Source organism: Scomber japonicus, chromosome 1 (assembly GCF_027409825.1).
Source record: "Scomber japonicus isolate fScoJap1 chromosome 1, fScoJap1.pri, whole genome shotgun sequence".
NCBI classification, from domain to species: Eukaryota; Metazoa; Chordata; class Actinopteri; order Scombriformes; family Scombridae; genus Scomber; species Scomber japonicus.
The window spans coordinates 11,741,857-11,758,062 of record NC_070578.1 but is presented as its reverse complement, the minus strand read 5'-3'; the positions used below and the strand labels follow the sequence as shown (position 1 = coordinate 11,758,062).

Here is a 16,206-nt window from a genome sequence, read left to right as displayed (position 1 = left end):
CTAGTTTCAGGCTTTGGCAGGGAGTTGCTCCCAATGACTGATCAGATCATTGTGGGCCAAAAAAAAAACATGCAGGCATTCTAAAAATAAACTGTGTTTTCTTCTAGGTTTCCTGTGTTCCCATCAGCCGATGGGTCAGGGGAACAATGAAGCAAATTTCTTTGTTCAGCTCTAGAAAATAGAGGTTTTGGGGGCTGTAGATCGATTTTGACAGGAAGGTCTGCAGATGCCATTCAAGATACTGAAGACAACATAAAATTTTGTTGTGAATGTTGTGAATATATTTTGTAAAGAGCTCAAATATTACATACCTACAGTCATATTTCCTGATATTTGCAATTCTAGGAATACCAAAAAGTCAGAACAGTAGTTATAACAGTAGTACTAAATGAATGTAGAAGCTGCTTTTAAACATAAAACAAGAGAGAAAGTCAGTCCAGTTTATTAAGCCATAGAGAATAAAGGCTTGATCTCACTTCTTCAGTTCCACTTGAAATGAAAGAGCTCAAAGTGGATTTACTCAAACCGTGATGCTGGTCATCCCTCTCTAATGTGATTGCTCATCTAATGAGTAAAGAAGAGGCTCGACTGATGCAACATTTATAAAGTTAGTGAATCTGAATGCTCATTGCCATCAATGAGAAAACCCTGTCTAGTTTCAGCACAGATGGTATGTGTGCACTATGACCAAATTATATGTAAAGTGGCAACCACAAAACAGCCATCAATCTCATCTGGTCAATCAATGAGCCAATGATGGGCTTCCCTTCCCTCCCTTGTCCAAGTAGGTATAGCAACACCACTTGGACAAATCACATACACTCAATTGTGCTCTCGGGAGAGTTCAGTTGTTGCAGGAAGGAGTGAAGAGAAGAGTGTGAGGAAGAGTTTGTATTAGAGTACAGAAAGCATAGCTTATTGGTATCTGAAAGGTTTTCAAAGTCATGGCTGAATATTTAGCTCATTATTTATTCCTGCAACATCTAAACTCTCGTGAGACTTCTCTTTTGAATTTTTTATTCTATTTCGGCACTTTGTGATGTGCCTGGGTCAGTGAAAGAATAAACGTTGCTATTTTCACCACATTCATTTGCATTTGTTTAAAATTTGTCACCACCAAAAGCTAAAACAAAAGGTTTTTAAATAGGCTGCTGAAAATATCTAAACCATCTACATTTCCTGGTTTTAAAATGTGGTCCAATTGGATTTGTAATTGAATAGTCCGGTTTTACAGCTTGTGGTCCAGACAGTTTTATGAAAGCTTACAGTGAGGTGTCACTTCCCAGAGTCTCTGCAGGATTCGGTCAGAGGTGCGGGCTTTGGGGCACAAACAAGCATCTCTTTAGTGCACTTGGGACCAGCTAAAACAATTTTCCAGACATGATGTTAAATGTTCTGTGGAAACCAGAGCATAAAGCATTCTGCTTTCAACAGCAGCCAGGTCCTTCAGAGCGTCTTCAGGGCCTCTAGGACAAGGGATTGTATGGCCCCTGTGTGTTTTAAAGTTGTTCAAGCCCCTTCACCAAAAGTGATTTATTGCTGGGCTACAACACAGAACACAGTGTGCCTGCCCCATTACAACATCCCATCTACATTTCTCGCTGGCCTAAAGGCTTGTTTGGTTTGGCCATTGGAACTATTTGGCAAACCGCATCAATGGCACACTTTATGAATATGGATTTGGACTTGCCAAAAACAGATTAGCATATTTACGAATAGTAATATTTACTAAGACTATATCCAGTTGACCATTCTACTCCATCAAGTGTGTTTTTCTTATTAATGTCATTATAATAGTCCCTTGAACAATCCATTTTTACCTTAACAGTTATTTATAACAAACTAATAATCAATTGAAAAAAGCAGGGTCATTTAGATGACTTATTGAATTAAACATGTCCTCTTTCTGGTTTTCAATTGATATTGCTTTAAATTTTCTTACATTGTGTGTGTAAATAGTATATATATTGTGGACATGACATAGTCAATTCAATGCATTTTACTGCAGTTACAAACTTATTGTAATTTCATCTCATGAGTGAGGCTGGAGTTCACCAAATTCCCTTTCACACATGCACTACAACCCTGCAATTTTCTGGACTGAGAAGAGTTATATGTGTGAACATAAATGTCAGAATCAGTCGAATTGGACATTAAAGGGACTTTACCCTGCCAGCACTCGAGTACAAAGTCTGTGTGATGTCCAATTGAGCTCATGTGTGAATACAGCAGTGAATTCTCCAGAGAATTCTCAGTGAGCATGCCACAACTCCTCACTATCATACAACAAAATCCAGCAGTAACGAGCAATTTATCGAACATCTTTGACTTCCAGATGTCACCTCACTTCTCAACCATTGCCGTTATTTTACACATGTGACTGGCGCTGGATTATAGCAGCTGCATTGTACTGACTGGACCTGAATGCTCTGCTGTGAAGCTAGCACTGATGGGAGAATTTCTCATGGAATAAGAATTATAAGAATTGTAACTGCAGGGTACTTTTTGTATTGTGTATTTCCAGAGATCTGCATCTCACATGGACAACCTCCTGCAGTGTTACATGTGTGAAAGGGCAACTCTAAAAAATGTCCAGACCTGATTCTCCAGATATTTTTCAGAGTTCATATGTGAAAACATCTCAAGATGCATCGTAAATGGATGACTTGTAGGCTGACTCTTACATCCATATAGTCACAGTCAGTCTGAGTCCACTGAAGGAAACGTAATAAAAATGCTGCATTCCTTTTAAAACCGGCATTTTTATAATGCCTAGCGAGTCAAATATGGCAGCCGTGCCAATGTATCACTTGGATGCTCATCTTTATTCAACATGAAGGTAAATAAAATAGATTCATGATTGTGCACATCCTGAACTGACTTAGAGCTGCTGAATAAAACAAGATTTACATTTTTTTTTTAAACAGCTTTTGCCATTTCAGGGTCCATATTGTATGAGGATGTTTTTATCTTATTCCCCAGGATAGAAAGCAAGTGAGTTAGAGAAAGTGAGGAAGACAGTGAGCGCATGCTGGCACAGAACCAGCGCGGTGAGTTAAGACAGAAAGTTGCCTCTGGCGTCATCCTTGCTCTGACACTGCAGACATGGACCCACTGGGCCAATTTTTTTTCTGAGAGTCTGTGTTTGAAAGCGAAAGGGCACATTAAAGTGCAAGTAATATGTACTTGTATGTGATTGCGGGAAAGTCCCACAAGGCTTTTTGGTCTCGATGCTGTCTGCCTCCACGACCCGCCACACAGGCTGACAATTTATGCGGCCGACGACAGCTCCCCCTGATCGTGCGCCAGGGCTCAGTGGAGGCAGGCCTCTGGAGCAATGGCAGTGCTACTGGCACTCCATCAAAACCCAGGAAAAATCTCATTAGGACTGCGGCTGGGTGCCTCCTGCTTTGTCCCTCACCCGGCTCAAGAAAACACCTTCAGGACTGCAACGTTGGGAGCTGTGGTGCCGGCATGAAGTGGGGAACGACACACATGAAAGGCTATTTAGCCAAGTGAGCAAGACAGGCAGAGTGACAGAGACAAGGGAGAATGTGGGAGTAGTGGTGGTGTTTCTCCAAGTATATGTCAGCTACCTCTGGAGACAGCTGACATCGCTGACACTCACATATAACCCACCCAGCACTATAGAGGGTGAGAAGTTATTAATCTCATACATTTCTCACAGTGACATCATGTTGAATATCTTAACATATACAGAGGTACAGTAGACAAAAGGAAATATCAATGAGATCAATGAGAAAGCGTGTCCAAACTTTTGAGTGGGGTTGTATGTGATGTCTCGCTGTCCTTGTACCAGAATACAGAAGATACAATTGAGTGTCTCTTTGTACTCTGACCTATATATTTAGTGCATTTGGTGAATAAAATGATTCTGAATGATTCTGTATAACTTGGATAGCTGCCATTAACTAAAGATGATGAATTACTAATGGAGAAAACAGCTGTATAGCATGGGAATGTTCAAAATCTCCAGTGCAGACACAGTGCCTAAGTTGAAAACCAAGAACTAAATTAACAAAAAAAACTCTTATTAGTTTTAGAACTGCAAATTAGCTTATAGATGTAGTGTTACTCAAGAGAGGAAATACCCATCCCCCTCCACTATCCCAAAGAGTAAACTGAGACACACAAGAGGAAAGCAGCAACTCCAGGAATCTATCTGAAGCAGAGCCCGCCCGTCCTGCAATCTGTGGTAAGTGCGGTGGTGCCGTTGGGTGGGGGGGGGTGGGGGGTGGGAAGGCACAAAAAAACCCTGAAACAAAACGAACCATCCGTCATCATCAGACAGAGCAGTTTAAACCCGGGTCCAGTCCGTGCACCTTCCAGCAAACATTAAACAACCTCATTCAAAGCACCACGCAGCAGTAAAACATGACGCCCCGAGATAGAGCCAAGATAGAGGGTGTTGATGTGAGGTAGTGAAGCAGTGCACTGCCTCTCAGTGTGGCTTCAAAGGGGATCAGTTTTCACACATGAAATAAAGATCTCAGATAATCATATAGCATAGCAAAGCTGACGCGAGACGGTCCCATTTATGGAGGAAGGGAAGCCGGGGCCAATTTTTTTACACAACACCTCCTGACTGAGAGCCATGGCAAATGAATATCTCCACATTTCTCTGTAGACAAGGAGATAAATCTGTTTGGTTTTTTTGTGTTTTTTTTGTTTTTTTTACACAGGGACTATCAGGGCTCATCATCACATGATGCACTGAGGTAGTTTATTGAATTTGCTCTGGTAGAACAGATGCTTGGGTTCTTTTAAAATGTCTGCGCCTTGCAACAAACTGCAACAAAATGCATAAAACTGATCAACGGTGCCCAGAGGAAGTCATATCTGCTGTGCTTCACAATGCAATTTTATGCCTTTGATAAGAAACTTAATGCCTTTCCAGAGGTCACAGACTGTAAATCTTTTGATGTTGAGCCCTTCACATACACCATTAACACAACATAAGCTGCTATCTGGTGGGCGCCTTTAATCTCAAACACCTTACAGTACATTTAACGCACAAGTTTTATTTCTCAGTGCAAATATTACACTGCTAAACAGAGTTATTACCAAATCCACATTCAGAGGCTTGGACAGATGGGAAATAACAGCAAAATTGTGCAAATATTATCAGGCTGTTACAACACCCAACTATGAGACCACATGTAGGCCGCAGCTGGCCGGCAATCAAAACCCACCAAAGCTTTCTCTCCTGTGTCTCAACCGCTCTGTCCGCTTTCATTTGTCACCTTGTCTAAAGAAAGAGTAATACTTGAATTGAGCAGATAAATCTGGATAAATCATGAGAAAGTCTTTAACTGAGCCCGCTTAGGAGGGCTAATGTGTCACTTGACATCTTAGAGGGAGCATCAAAGACAGACATCCTCTCTGTAGACTCTGCGGTCACACACTCCACAACCTTCCGTCACGGCACACCCACTTCACTTCCTGCACCCCAGGGAGAAAATCATAGCCACGATTGTTAGGATCCATCACCAGACAGGTTGTAGGAAGCTTGCTCTATGATTAAAGTGTGCACGGTCAGCAACACCACACCTGGGGGGGGGTTGAGGAAGCTGCGCATACCAGAGGGTTTACCGTGTTAACTCTAGTTCGTGACACAGATCATTGAGAGATTCTCCACACACACAAAAATGCACGGAGGAGAGAGGAGAGATTTTTTTTTTTTTTTTTTTTTTTAAAGGCACACATATTGAGGAGGTGTGGCTCTGTAGACTTGTGCTCCGCGTGCTGTATATAAAGTCAAATTATACACTACGTCTGTGTAAATGAACATTGCTGACATTGCCAGATAAAAGGTTGCAAAGTCAACGTGTCTGTGTAGTGTGTGATCGCATGCACGTGTATGTGTATGTGTGTGTGTGTGTGTACATTCATGTGAATCTGAATATTTGTGCGTGTGTTGTTTGCTCTCTGAATTCACTTCTTCTTTTTTTTTTTTTTTTTTACAGGACCCACGAGTGCAATGATTGGATGCCTTCCTTTTGTAGAGCGATAGTGCGCAGCCACCAGTCATTTCTCCACGTCAGATTAACACTGCAAACACTGCTGGTCACATTACCTCACCCACATCAAAGGCTGCCTCCTGAAAGGCTCAGTGGAATATTAGCAGAGATTTACAGCCCTCATCTCTGCGCTTCAGAAACATGCTGATCTGAAGTAATCTCCCTCCCCCTCTCTCCCTTTTTTGGTGTTTTATGTGTGAAGTTGGCCAACACTTTAATGACCCATTTACAAAACTTTTACACCTGCAAAGATAAGCTTTTACAACTCCAGCCAGCCCCTCAGGCACTAAACCCTACCTGTTACTCAAGGTAACAGCCTTTATTAGCTTTTGAAAAATATATAGCCACTACAATTAACGTTTATCACACTGTTTATCAAAGCCTTATCTCACAAGAGAGGAACAGGGGATATAAGGTGTCAAGATCAAGAGTCAAACTGCATGATCGCCCCTCCAGCAATTTAGAGACGCCACTTGCTGTCAGTGCTTTCATTTTCTAAAATCAGAGAGACATCAGGCCTCAATCGCAAATGGTTTCTTATTTCCTCTTGTAGTAGTTTGTAAATATTGAGTGAGACAAATAAGCAGCACTATCTCAGATTCACAAAAATGACACATGACAAATTGTTGCCATTTTGAGTGAAATGTTTGCCATTTTTTGTTGAGTTGGGCTTATAAGCACACGCATGCAGCCAAGCCTCTTCTGTTTTTATCCTAAACTTTCCTCAGGAGTCAGAGGGTTAACAGGGAATCTGATCTAGAGGTGAATCCTTAAAACACATTCTCCACCAGCCAATGAACTCCACTTTGGGACCTTGCATTCCCAAGAGGAAGCTGTGGTTTGGAAGGGAATGGAGACAGCCTGTCGCTTGGACTTGATTTACAGGTGGTCTCCGCCTGCCAAGAGTAACAAATCACAACATTATGGCCCTCCGAATTCACAGTGAAGCTCAGTTCCAAAGAATGAGAAAAAGAGAAGAGAGAGGGAGTCTTATGCAAAATGACACACCTCATCTCCAAAAGCTAGTGCGGTTTGTGCAGCAATTGGATATCTCACCCTCGCTGAAGGAAATTAATTATCTCTGGAACCTTTAACTTCCTCTGCAAAAAAGGGCAGAGCAGCCCTGCTGAGGTGATATGGGTGTATGGAGCATGTGCACGTGTGTCAATCATGATTGCATAAAGAGTATGGATTATACAGTCCAGACAAATGGCTGGCAACATGCCTGCCTCACTGCCTAAGTGTCTGAGTGTTGTGTTTTAACAGGAGTGCGCTACACAGTGTCTAGAGGGTCTTAGCAATTAGTCAAAGCTCTCTTAGAGGAGAGACAGTCCTTCAGTCGTCTGGGTGCCTTCAGACGCCAGACTCAAGTGGTGTAACGTGTGGGAGGAACAGGGTTTTAGTCAGGAAGTCTACCTTGAGGGCAGTGAGAAAGTGACAGGCACTTCAACCTTTCAGCGCAGGCAAATGAGAAGAAACACTAATGTGACATGTAATGTCAGTGGCTACAGCCTTAGGATTTCTATCCAAAATAATGTATATTATTTTTAATTCTTAATGTTTTCCACAATATCTACCATTGTTTTAAAAATCTGAAGGATTAAGAATGTTCCTGTCCACAGTTATTTCCAAGACCTTGTCTTTGCATTCGTCAGCGAAGTTCCATGCGGTAGGTGGCCATTTCTAAAAACCTCTGACGTGTGCATGCTGACCAGATGGGAGCGACCTCAACACCAAGGTGGCCATTCTTCCTCTCTGCCGGTTCACACAAATATCCATACACTCACACATGCACACAGCATGTTTGGAGCAGACATCCTGCCAGCCACAAGCCACTACCTCCAAACATCCGTCACATCTGACCTTTTAACTGTAGACCTAAAATCTCGGTAATTACAGAGAGTGTTTCAACTTAGCAAGTAAACACAGCAGCAGAAATAGACACTTCAACTACTATATACAAGTACATTGGTGCCAGAGGCACGTTTCTATTCATAGCTGACTGGAATTAGTGGCTTGTGTCACTGCTCACCATAATGAACTTGCAGCACAGTAGGTTACTTAGTTGCTGAGCAAACTGCTACCAAACTGCTACCACTACTGACGTTCCTACACACTCCAAAAACAAAACAAACCGAGAACCAGGAAAAAAGTTAGAACCAGTCCGATCTCACAAATAAATCTCTAAATTCAATTAAAATGAAAATCACTTGTGTTGGTTTCACTATATTGTGTCTTGATTATAAGTTAAATAATCATATCATCAGCATACAGGAAGTAGGAAGTATACCTAATATCATGTATGACACTGTAAAAAGTAAAAAGTTAGATCTACAAAAGCAAATAAAGGCTGAAAGAAAAACATGATCAAATTTAACATATTCTGTGTCATATGAGACAAAAACTTAGGGAAGGTAAAGTTTACTGTGTGGAGAGAACACACTGATATGTATTAATAGAGGTATAGCAACACTACAAACAGACATCTATGACCAGAAATTTATTTCACATACTCTTTGAGAAAAGTCCAAAGTAACTCAAATTTTATAAGCCAAGTATCGTATTGCAAGGTTTATGGGGCTTACATTTACTATTGCATTCCCCTGAAGACTTTAAAAAAACGCTGACCTATCCAGTTTAAAACTCTATACCTATCAGGGCTGCTGTTTTTCCAAACTTGAGTGTAAAACTAGGTGGGGGAGTGGTGGATTTGACAGACAGGGCAAATGGCTCTTTGGGGAGCACAGGGTTGGCCTACTTCATTGAGTCTACAGGGTGAGGTCCTCTTTGGGTTGTGGCACCTGTGGAGCATAAACACACCAGGGGAGGACAGCTTTCCTTTCAGCAGGGCCGCTCTTCTGTTTAGTTTTCCTTCCACAAAAAACATCCCCTAACAGACAATCCAGACCTCCTCCAGGCCTGGCGCCACAGGAAGAACTGAAGAGCCCTGGAACCTCTGTCTGTGGGAGGCACAATGCTCTCCCGGCTCTGTTTACCTAAATCCATTTCCTCCATTCCCTCTACCTCAGGTGGCCTTAGGGCTCTGGTCACCAAAGCTCTCAAACACAAGGACGATAAATACAACAGCAGGGCTCATGGAAGCTGTGGAGTGCATCACTGGTGATTCCTTACGTCCAGTTTGGAAGAAAAAACAAGAGGACGGGAATCATGCAGCGACTGTGTGTCTGTTAGCAGTGATAAATTGATTCACATATTAGGACAAATTGGTAATGTGTGTCTAGTATATATTTGTGAGTGCCTGCCTGCTTCATGGTTCACGCGGTGTGCTCGCTCCTGTGCATGTGCACCATCTCATGAGAGCAGTTTTATGCAGATGTTGATCTCGTCCTATTTGAGAGCCACTTTTGAGCGCTCAGTCAAATTATTCAGCACTTACTGCACGGGCCAGAGCACAACCCGCAGGGGAACCTGATAAACAAACAAGAGATAATTATTCAGGGTTTAAACACTTAAACACCCACTTCAGCAGAGCCTTTTAAGTGGGTGATTAAAATGGGCACTGAGCTCCTACAGAAAGCTCAGAGGAGCTCAGCGCTACCACAGGAGCCTAAGTCACCTAGAGTTCCTCCCAGACCCACACATTTACTTAGACACACATACATACATACACACACGCACACACATACACACACACAACCCCTTAAATCACTAACCAAACTAACTAACTAAAATGACATATTCAAGAACAAAACTGAACATCATCACCATCACCATCCTCGGCTTACTGGGATGCTAAATGGAACTGAGCCATTGTTAATGTTATAAGTTACACCTGTGCTTTTCCAACTATGATACAGTCAACATGGAAATGATGAGAATTGTTGCACTTGTGATAGATACTTTGGTTTTCGAATGTAGCTGAATGCGCTCCAAGTCATATAGAGTATAGAGTCACGTACTCCCTCTTACATAACTTGGATTCAATCGCATTGGTTGAATGAAACTGGCCATTATCAACTGTAATATTTATCACTTAACTGGTCTCCTTTTGAACTTAATATTTCAAGTCATAAGGAGAAGGAACATTTTCCTGATGCTTTTTAAAAAACATTAGCATGTCTGAAGCATACACATAGATCAAAAGGTTGAATATAAGTGAGCATTTCAGCAAGATAATGATGTCAGTTATAAGAAATCTATATTTAGACGGATTATCTGCCTGCAGTGTCACACTATTTATACTATTTATTATGCACACGTTAATCAATTGCAAGCCATTTCAATGTGAGACTGAGTCCAGTATCAAAACAAGGGCATCCGAAATATCTTAACATCCTAAACATTCTGAAATAAATGCCACCCTCACATGTGGAACAAAACCCTCCAGCCTAAATGTAACTGTGAAAGAGCTGGTGAGAGACACTTTGATCAACAGCTATCCGTTGCTGCAAACTGAGCATATATTTGGGGAAACAAAGCACAATCTCAGCTGCTAATCCCCTGAGATTCAGAGCACATTCCCGCAGAAGCCTTTGATCTCTGGAGTGCATCCGGACAGCTGACTCCAGACACACTGCACACTTACATGCACACGCATGAACAGATTTGCACATACATGCGCACCATTTCACTCCTACTATAAATATGACAAATACAGTCTTATTTCTAACGACACCTACAAGCGACAGTTACCTAAAACTGAATCTCAATCCTGCATTTCTAATGAAAATCAGTGCGTTGGAGAGATGGAGAGGAGGAAAAAAAGGTGGATAAACCTGATCAAATGTCTACATGCCACTAGAGCTTTGCCTTACTCTAAACCACCATCATTCTTTTACAGAAATCCTTTCCAGAGGGCACCATTCACTGTGTTATCCGCTGTGCTTTGTCACACAGGAGAAACTCCTACAGCTTTTAGTAATCTATGTGACATACAATGCCGGATGTGACATTAAAGCCACCTGCATGTCTTCCAACCTCCCAGTCCCCCAGCTACGTTGACGTCAGCTAAAGACTTCCACCCCATCTTCTCATGGGAACATTTTTTTTTAATCACAGAGCCCCTCTATGGCCAGGTGCTACCCCTCCTCCCCAAAGGCTAAGGCTTTTCTTCTCTTTAGAGTGTGGCTCCAAACTTTTCTCCCAGCCTCTTCAAAGAGCAACAACAGGCCCTTGGTCCCTTGGGAGCACAGAGGGGGTAGAGCCCGGCGGGAGAGGGGGCATACGTCACACAGCACGCACAAGAGGCCAGCCGGTGGGAAAAGAAAACGCACAGGGAGAAGACAGAAAGAAGGAGAGAAAGAGGAAGAGGAGTCTGCATTTGAAAGGTGCTTTCAGCTTCTACACAAGGGCCCTCGCTTTGTGAAAACGACAAGGAGAGAAAAAGCACAACAGCAGAAGCGAAAGACGAAGGGGGCGCAAAAACCTGCCATGTCTTTTATCAGACTTGGAGGCTGAGGGAATGCATTTGAAAGCTTCAGGCCTACGTACTTCCAAAAAAACTTTTCTACTCGCTAAAAAAAAAACAAAAAAAAAAAACAGGAAGAAATCAAAGAAATGGCAACCAACTGCGAGACAATGGGGTTGGAGGCAGAAGTTCCACTGCGATTCACTTTTGAGTTGCAGTCTGTCGTCAGATGCACCTTTGCTTTTTTGTCCCATACAAGTTAACGAAAAAAAAATGTAAGCTTTGGAGCAGTGGCTTGGGAGGGCTGGAGGTGAGTTGGGGGGAGGGGGGTCCTTTGACTTACACCGAGGGTAGGGCTTCACGGTGGAGGAGGAGCCATCAGTGTCACTACAAACACCTCCACTTCAAATGCAGTCTCATTTCATCAGCCACAACCAACACAGGGCCACAGGGTAAACGCAAGAAACAGATGGAGTCTAGGAGGGGAGAAAGGAGGAGAAGGGAGACTCAAGAGAGGGTGGGGGGAGGGTGGGGGGAGGGCGGAGGATTTTTAAGAATAGAACGGGATGGCTTGGTGTGGAAATAATCATCTCATTTGTTTTAGCAAAGCATTCAAATAAATTCTTATTGGAGTGATTCTTAACACGCAACAAAAACATTGGACTTCCCTTTCAACTGGTGCCAAGAGAAGCATCAGGAGCAAACCTAATAAACTAGCCAACAGAAATTTGAACTTCCAAGTCATGAGTTGTGAAAACCTTGAGCCCTATCATTGTCTGTGTCAGCGACATAATACTCAAGGGCGAACATAACATATCAAGTTTATGGCTAGGTGCGGACACCAGTCTACACATGGGAGAAAGTGTACTGAGACTCACATGACCCGGATCTCATATGCTGAGACCCGCAGATCCACCTGCCCGCACCACTCAGTCACTGACTGCCAGCATATCTGACTGCAAGAACTCATGAATGGCTTCAACGTCTGTGAGATAACATCATTAAGCCTTCAAGTACACCATCATGTCTCAATCTATCTTTGCATTAACACCAACTGCTAATGTGAGCAGCTCAACAAAACAATGACTTTGATAATAAAAAAAAAACAAAACTCAGCTTTGTTCCTACAGGGAATATGGTTTGGAAAGGATCGGATCAAAAGAATTCCAAGCGTGGACTCCCTACTGTTGACACCCGACCCACATTCTCCGGGACCCTGGTTCAGCTGGGAGGGGGGGCTCAAAGAACAGCGGCTATAAAAAAAACATCTCACCAGGTATTCTATACAATATAAACAGCTTTTAAAGCTAAGAGACTTGACTCGCATTCTCTCACCTAAGAGGTTAGCTTCTGTTTTGGGAAGCCTCTTTAAACACTTCTCACGGCACATTAAGACTTCTATAATGATTACTGTGTTGTTTCCTTTTTTTGATTACACACCTACATTGTTTCAGGAATTATAAATATTTTAATTATAATATTATTATATAGCACTTTTGCCAGTTATGACAAATCAAAAATGACTAGCCACTGACATATTACTGATAAATCTGATGACAAAATTATACTTTTTGTGCACGTCCACACATACTCCACCCTTTTTGTGCACTCCATCAGTCTGATTGATGTTCAAGTTGATAAGAAAATGCACTGAGGTGTGGCTGGGGGGGGGGTGCATTGAAAATTGATGGTGGTGTGAGAGAAATCCTCTACACAGCAGTGCAAAATGTTGGCAATCCCAGCAGCCCCAAACTTCCAACTACAAAGTAAATGTTCAAATCAACCATTTATGGACAATATATTTCTCATGTCAGAACAGACTTAACGTGGAATCATCACATTGAGAAATCCTGGACATTTGATTGTTGCAATGTCGAAAAACATGATATAAATATGTTCAATGCATTCTGGCAAACCACAGCGATACACAAACACATTGTTTAAACTTCAGAAATGAAAATGAAAGATTTTGCATCCACTATATTATCACAAAACAAAAGCAACCAAATAAATATTGATGTCAGAAACACCTTTCTTCTTTTATTCATTTTCCCTTTGAGCTATAAAAGCCATTAGGCACCCAGACTTGAATTATTTATACACACTGAACTCCGCCAACTCCAAATTGTTCAAAAACATCCAACTCTTTCAGCAGCTGTTTTTCCATCTTGGGCCAAAACTTACACAGACGTGCATGCATATTTCCAAGAACAAAGTAATGAATGTTTGTTTTTGTGGTAATAATATATGGTAGTTGCATGGCGATAAAGCTTATGAACCCCACTTAACACACGAGCAACCCGTGTAAATGGCACATATTTTCTGCTGCAGTCAGCATCAACATGCAACTGCAAAACTGACCCAAGTTTCAGGTGTCTCTTATAGAACCAATCCCCCCAAAAAATGTCCCAGAGACACAGTGCCTGAAGTCAGTGGCGTCCTGTTACTATATGAAGATGTTTATTGCAGCTCTGGGCACATGTCAGGATTAGCAACTTTGGCACCAGGTGGGTGCAACATGTAAAGCCAGTGCCCTCCTCCCAGCACTCTGTAAAAAAAAACTCAATTACTCCCTTCACCTCAGACTGGAGCATGCAACACCATGGCTACCCTTGCGGAAGAAGACAGAACAATGGTGGACTTTAGACCTAAGTTGGGTTCAAATTTTTAGATATTTTAGTTGCCTAAGACGGAGAGTCACCACCTCATATTTGATGTTTGCCCTTCTCCTCACCAGCGTGCCAATAAATCCTCACACCCAAGGCAACATTTTTCCAAGAACACAGCATGTGAGGTTGTGTCTTGCTTGCATGATAATCAGTTTAAATACATGGCACCACATAACCTTTACACAAGCACTGCTGCAGGCTGTAAGAGCAAAATGTCAAAAAGCAAATGAGAAGGAAAGAGACAAGCAAATATGATTGACTGTTTATTACACAAAGCAGCCTCCACGCCACTGATGATAGGATTTATTTTTTCAAATTGTGATGAACTAAAGGAACTTTCAGTTTTAAAAATGAGAATCATGACACACATCACAACAGGATATCAAACAGGGGGGGTGCTGTAATGTGTTCTAAACGCCAGCAATCCTGGATCCTCGGCTGCATTCGATAGATAAATGTATTTCTGCTCAGAATGTCATGGATTGTGGGTGGAGGAACCGATTTTCCTTTTCTTTTTATTTATTTATTTTTTGTCTTGATGGGCTCCAGTTCCTCAAACATGCTTGCCTTGCCTTTGAGGAAGGCATCGCTAACCAAAGAGGCTTAAGGCTCCTCTGAAGCAATTCCAAAGGGTTTCCCCACTTGACAACAACAGCACTGTTTACGGCAATGCCAAAATACAAAACAAGCATGACCTCCAACATTTCTCCCCAGCTTTTTACAATCCACACTTGTCACCAGACTGTCACACTACAATGCTTTCAACTCAGGCTTGATCTATTGTTACCTAAAAAAAAAACACCTTCAGATCACTGCATGGGCAACATTTGTTCCAATCCCTCTATGACAGGACTGTTAACACTGATTGTTTTGTTTAGTCAAAAGGAAACAGAAAGACAAAGGTAAGACTAGAAGAGACACAAGAGTGTTTGCAGTTGTGTGTACATTTTCTACTTGCATCACTGATTGATGACACTTGCAAATTCTTAACAGCAGAAAAGGTAATGTAGATAACCTCAATTGTTACAAGTCTGGCCACCAAAAGCTTAAGGAGAGTCTTCACATAGCTTTGAGTGGATTAGATGAGTAAAGATTTCGGCAAAAGCGGACTGGACAACTCAATGTATAACGCAAACTACATAGAAAGTGAGAATTCAAGGCGCGCGCAATCGAGAAACTGATTTTCAATGAAATGTAAAATGCGCGCACACGCTGTGAGGAGGCTACAGAATACTTGAATGTGAATTTAACAAGCGGCTCAAGTGCGCTGCTTCTCCATAAATAGGTGGACCTCGTGGACAGCGTCGTACTCACCCGTGCAGTCAAACCGCAGTTATTCTTGTGGTGACAGTCCTGTTGCTCGAGGCGAGAGCTCGTGCAGTAGTATTTCTGCTTCACGAGCCAGTCGTCGATTCCCTTCCTCGCCAAACAGGCATTGACTACAAAACTGTCGCCTGAAACAAAAGGAGCGCGTTATTACAGCTGATGTATAAAACTATATTCCTTTCTCTCTACACTTAGAGGTCCATCTATCTTCAAGGAGTAATATCTGAGCCGAGAGCCTCACTCTAAAAAAAAACTGCTCTGCCTCTTCCCAAAAACTGGCCGAAAATGCTCAGGAAATATGAAAGTGTTTCTTATAGGATAGAAAGATAAGTGCGCTCACCTTCCGGGCTCTCCCTCGGTTTACAAATAGCGGCTTTTGGGAGAAAGAGAGAAAGAAAGAAGGAAGGAAGGAAAGAAAGAAAGAAAGAAAGACAGGAGACAATGAATACGGTTACTCCAAAGTATCGCAGAACCAAGCAGGACAAACTACAGCTGTGTTTTTTTCTCTCAGGAATAAGAAACCTTACCATGTTTCGAGTGCAGTTTACCCATTTCTATGCATTGAGTTGGAGGTGAAAACCATCAGATGAATATAATCCAAAGAGAGAGTTTCAAAAAAAAAAAAAAAAAAGGGGGAAACAGCCTGCGATGACAGAGGCGCGTCCGTGGAGACTCAGAGCAGACTGCGCTCAGTACGGCTGGAGAGAGAGCGCAGAGAGCCTTTGATCCATCCAGAGCCCCTCCACTGACAACGAACACACACAACACACACACACACACACACACACAGGGAAACATACGA

General features: G+C 42.2%; 1 protein-coding gene across 1 annotated transcript in view; it reads right to left on the bottom strand.

Moving 5' to 3' along the window:
- Window positions 1-15,956, bottom strand: part of nkd1 (NKD inhibitor of WNT signaling pathway 1) — a 28,615-nt gene extending 12,659 nt beyond the window's left edge. The window contains exons 1-3 of the mRNA XM_053321026.1: window positions 15,932-15,956; window positions 15,745-15,777; window positions 15,393-15,532 (exon numbers count right to left, since the gene is read on the bottom strand). Of these exons, the coding sequence (XP_053177001.1) occupies window positions 15,393-15,532; window positions 15,745-15,777; window positions 15,932-15,956 (198 nt within the window). The remainder of the gene's footprint in view (window positions 1-15,392; window positions 15,533-15,744; window positions 15,778-15,931) is intronic.
- Window positions 15,957-16,206: the final 250 nt, after the last annotated feature.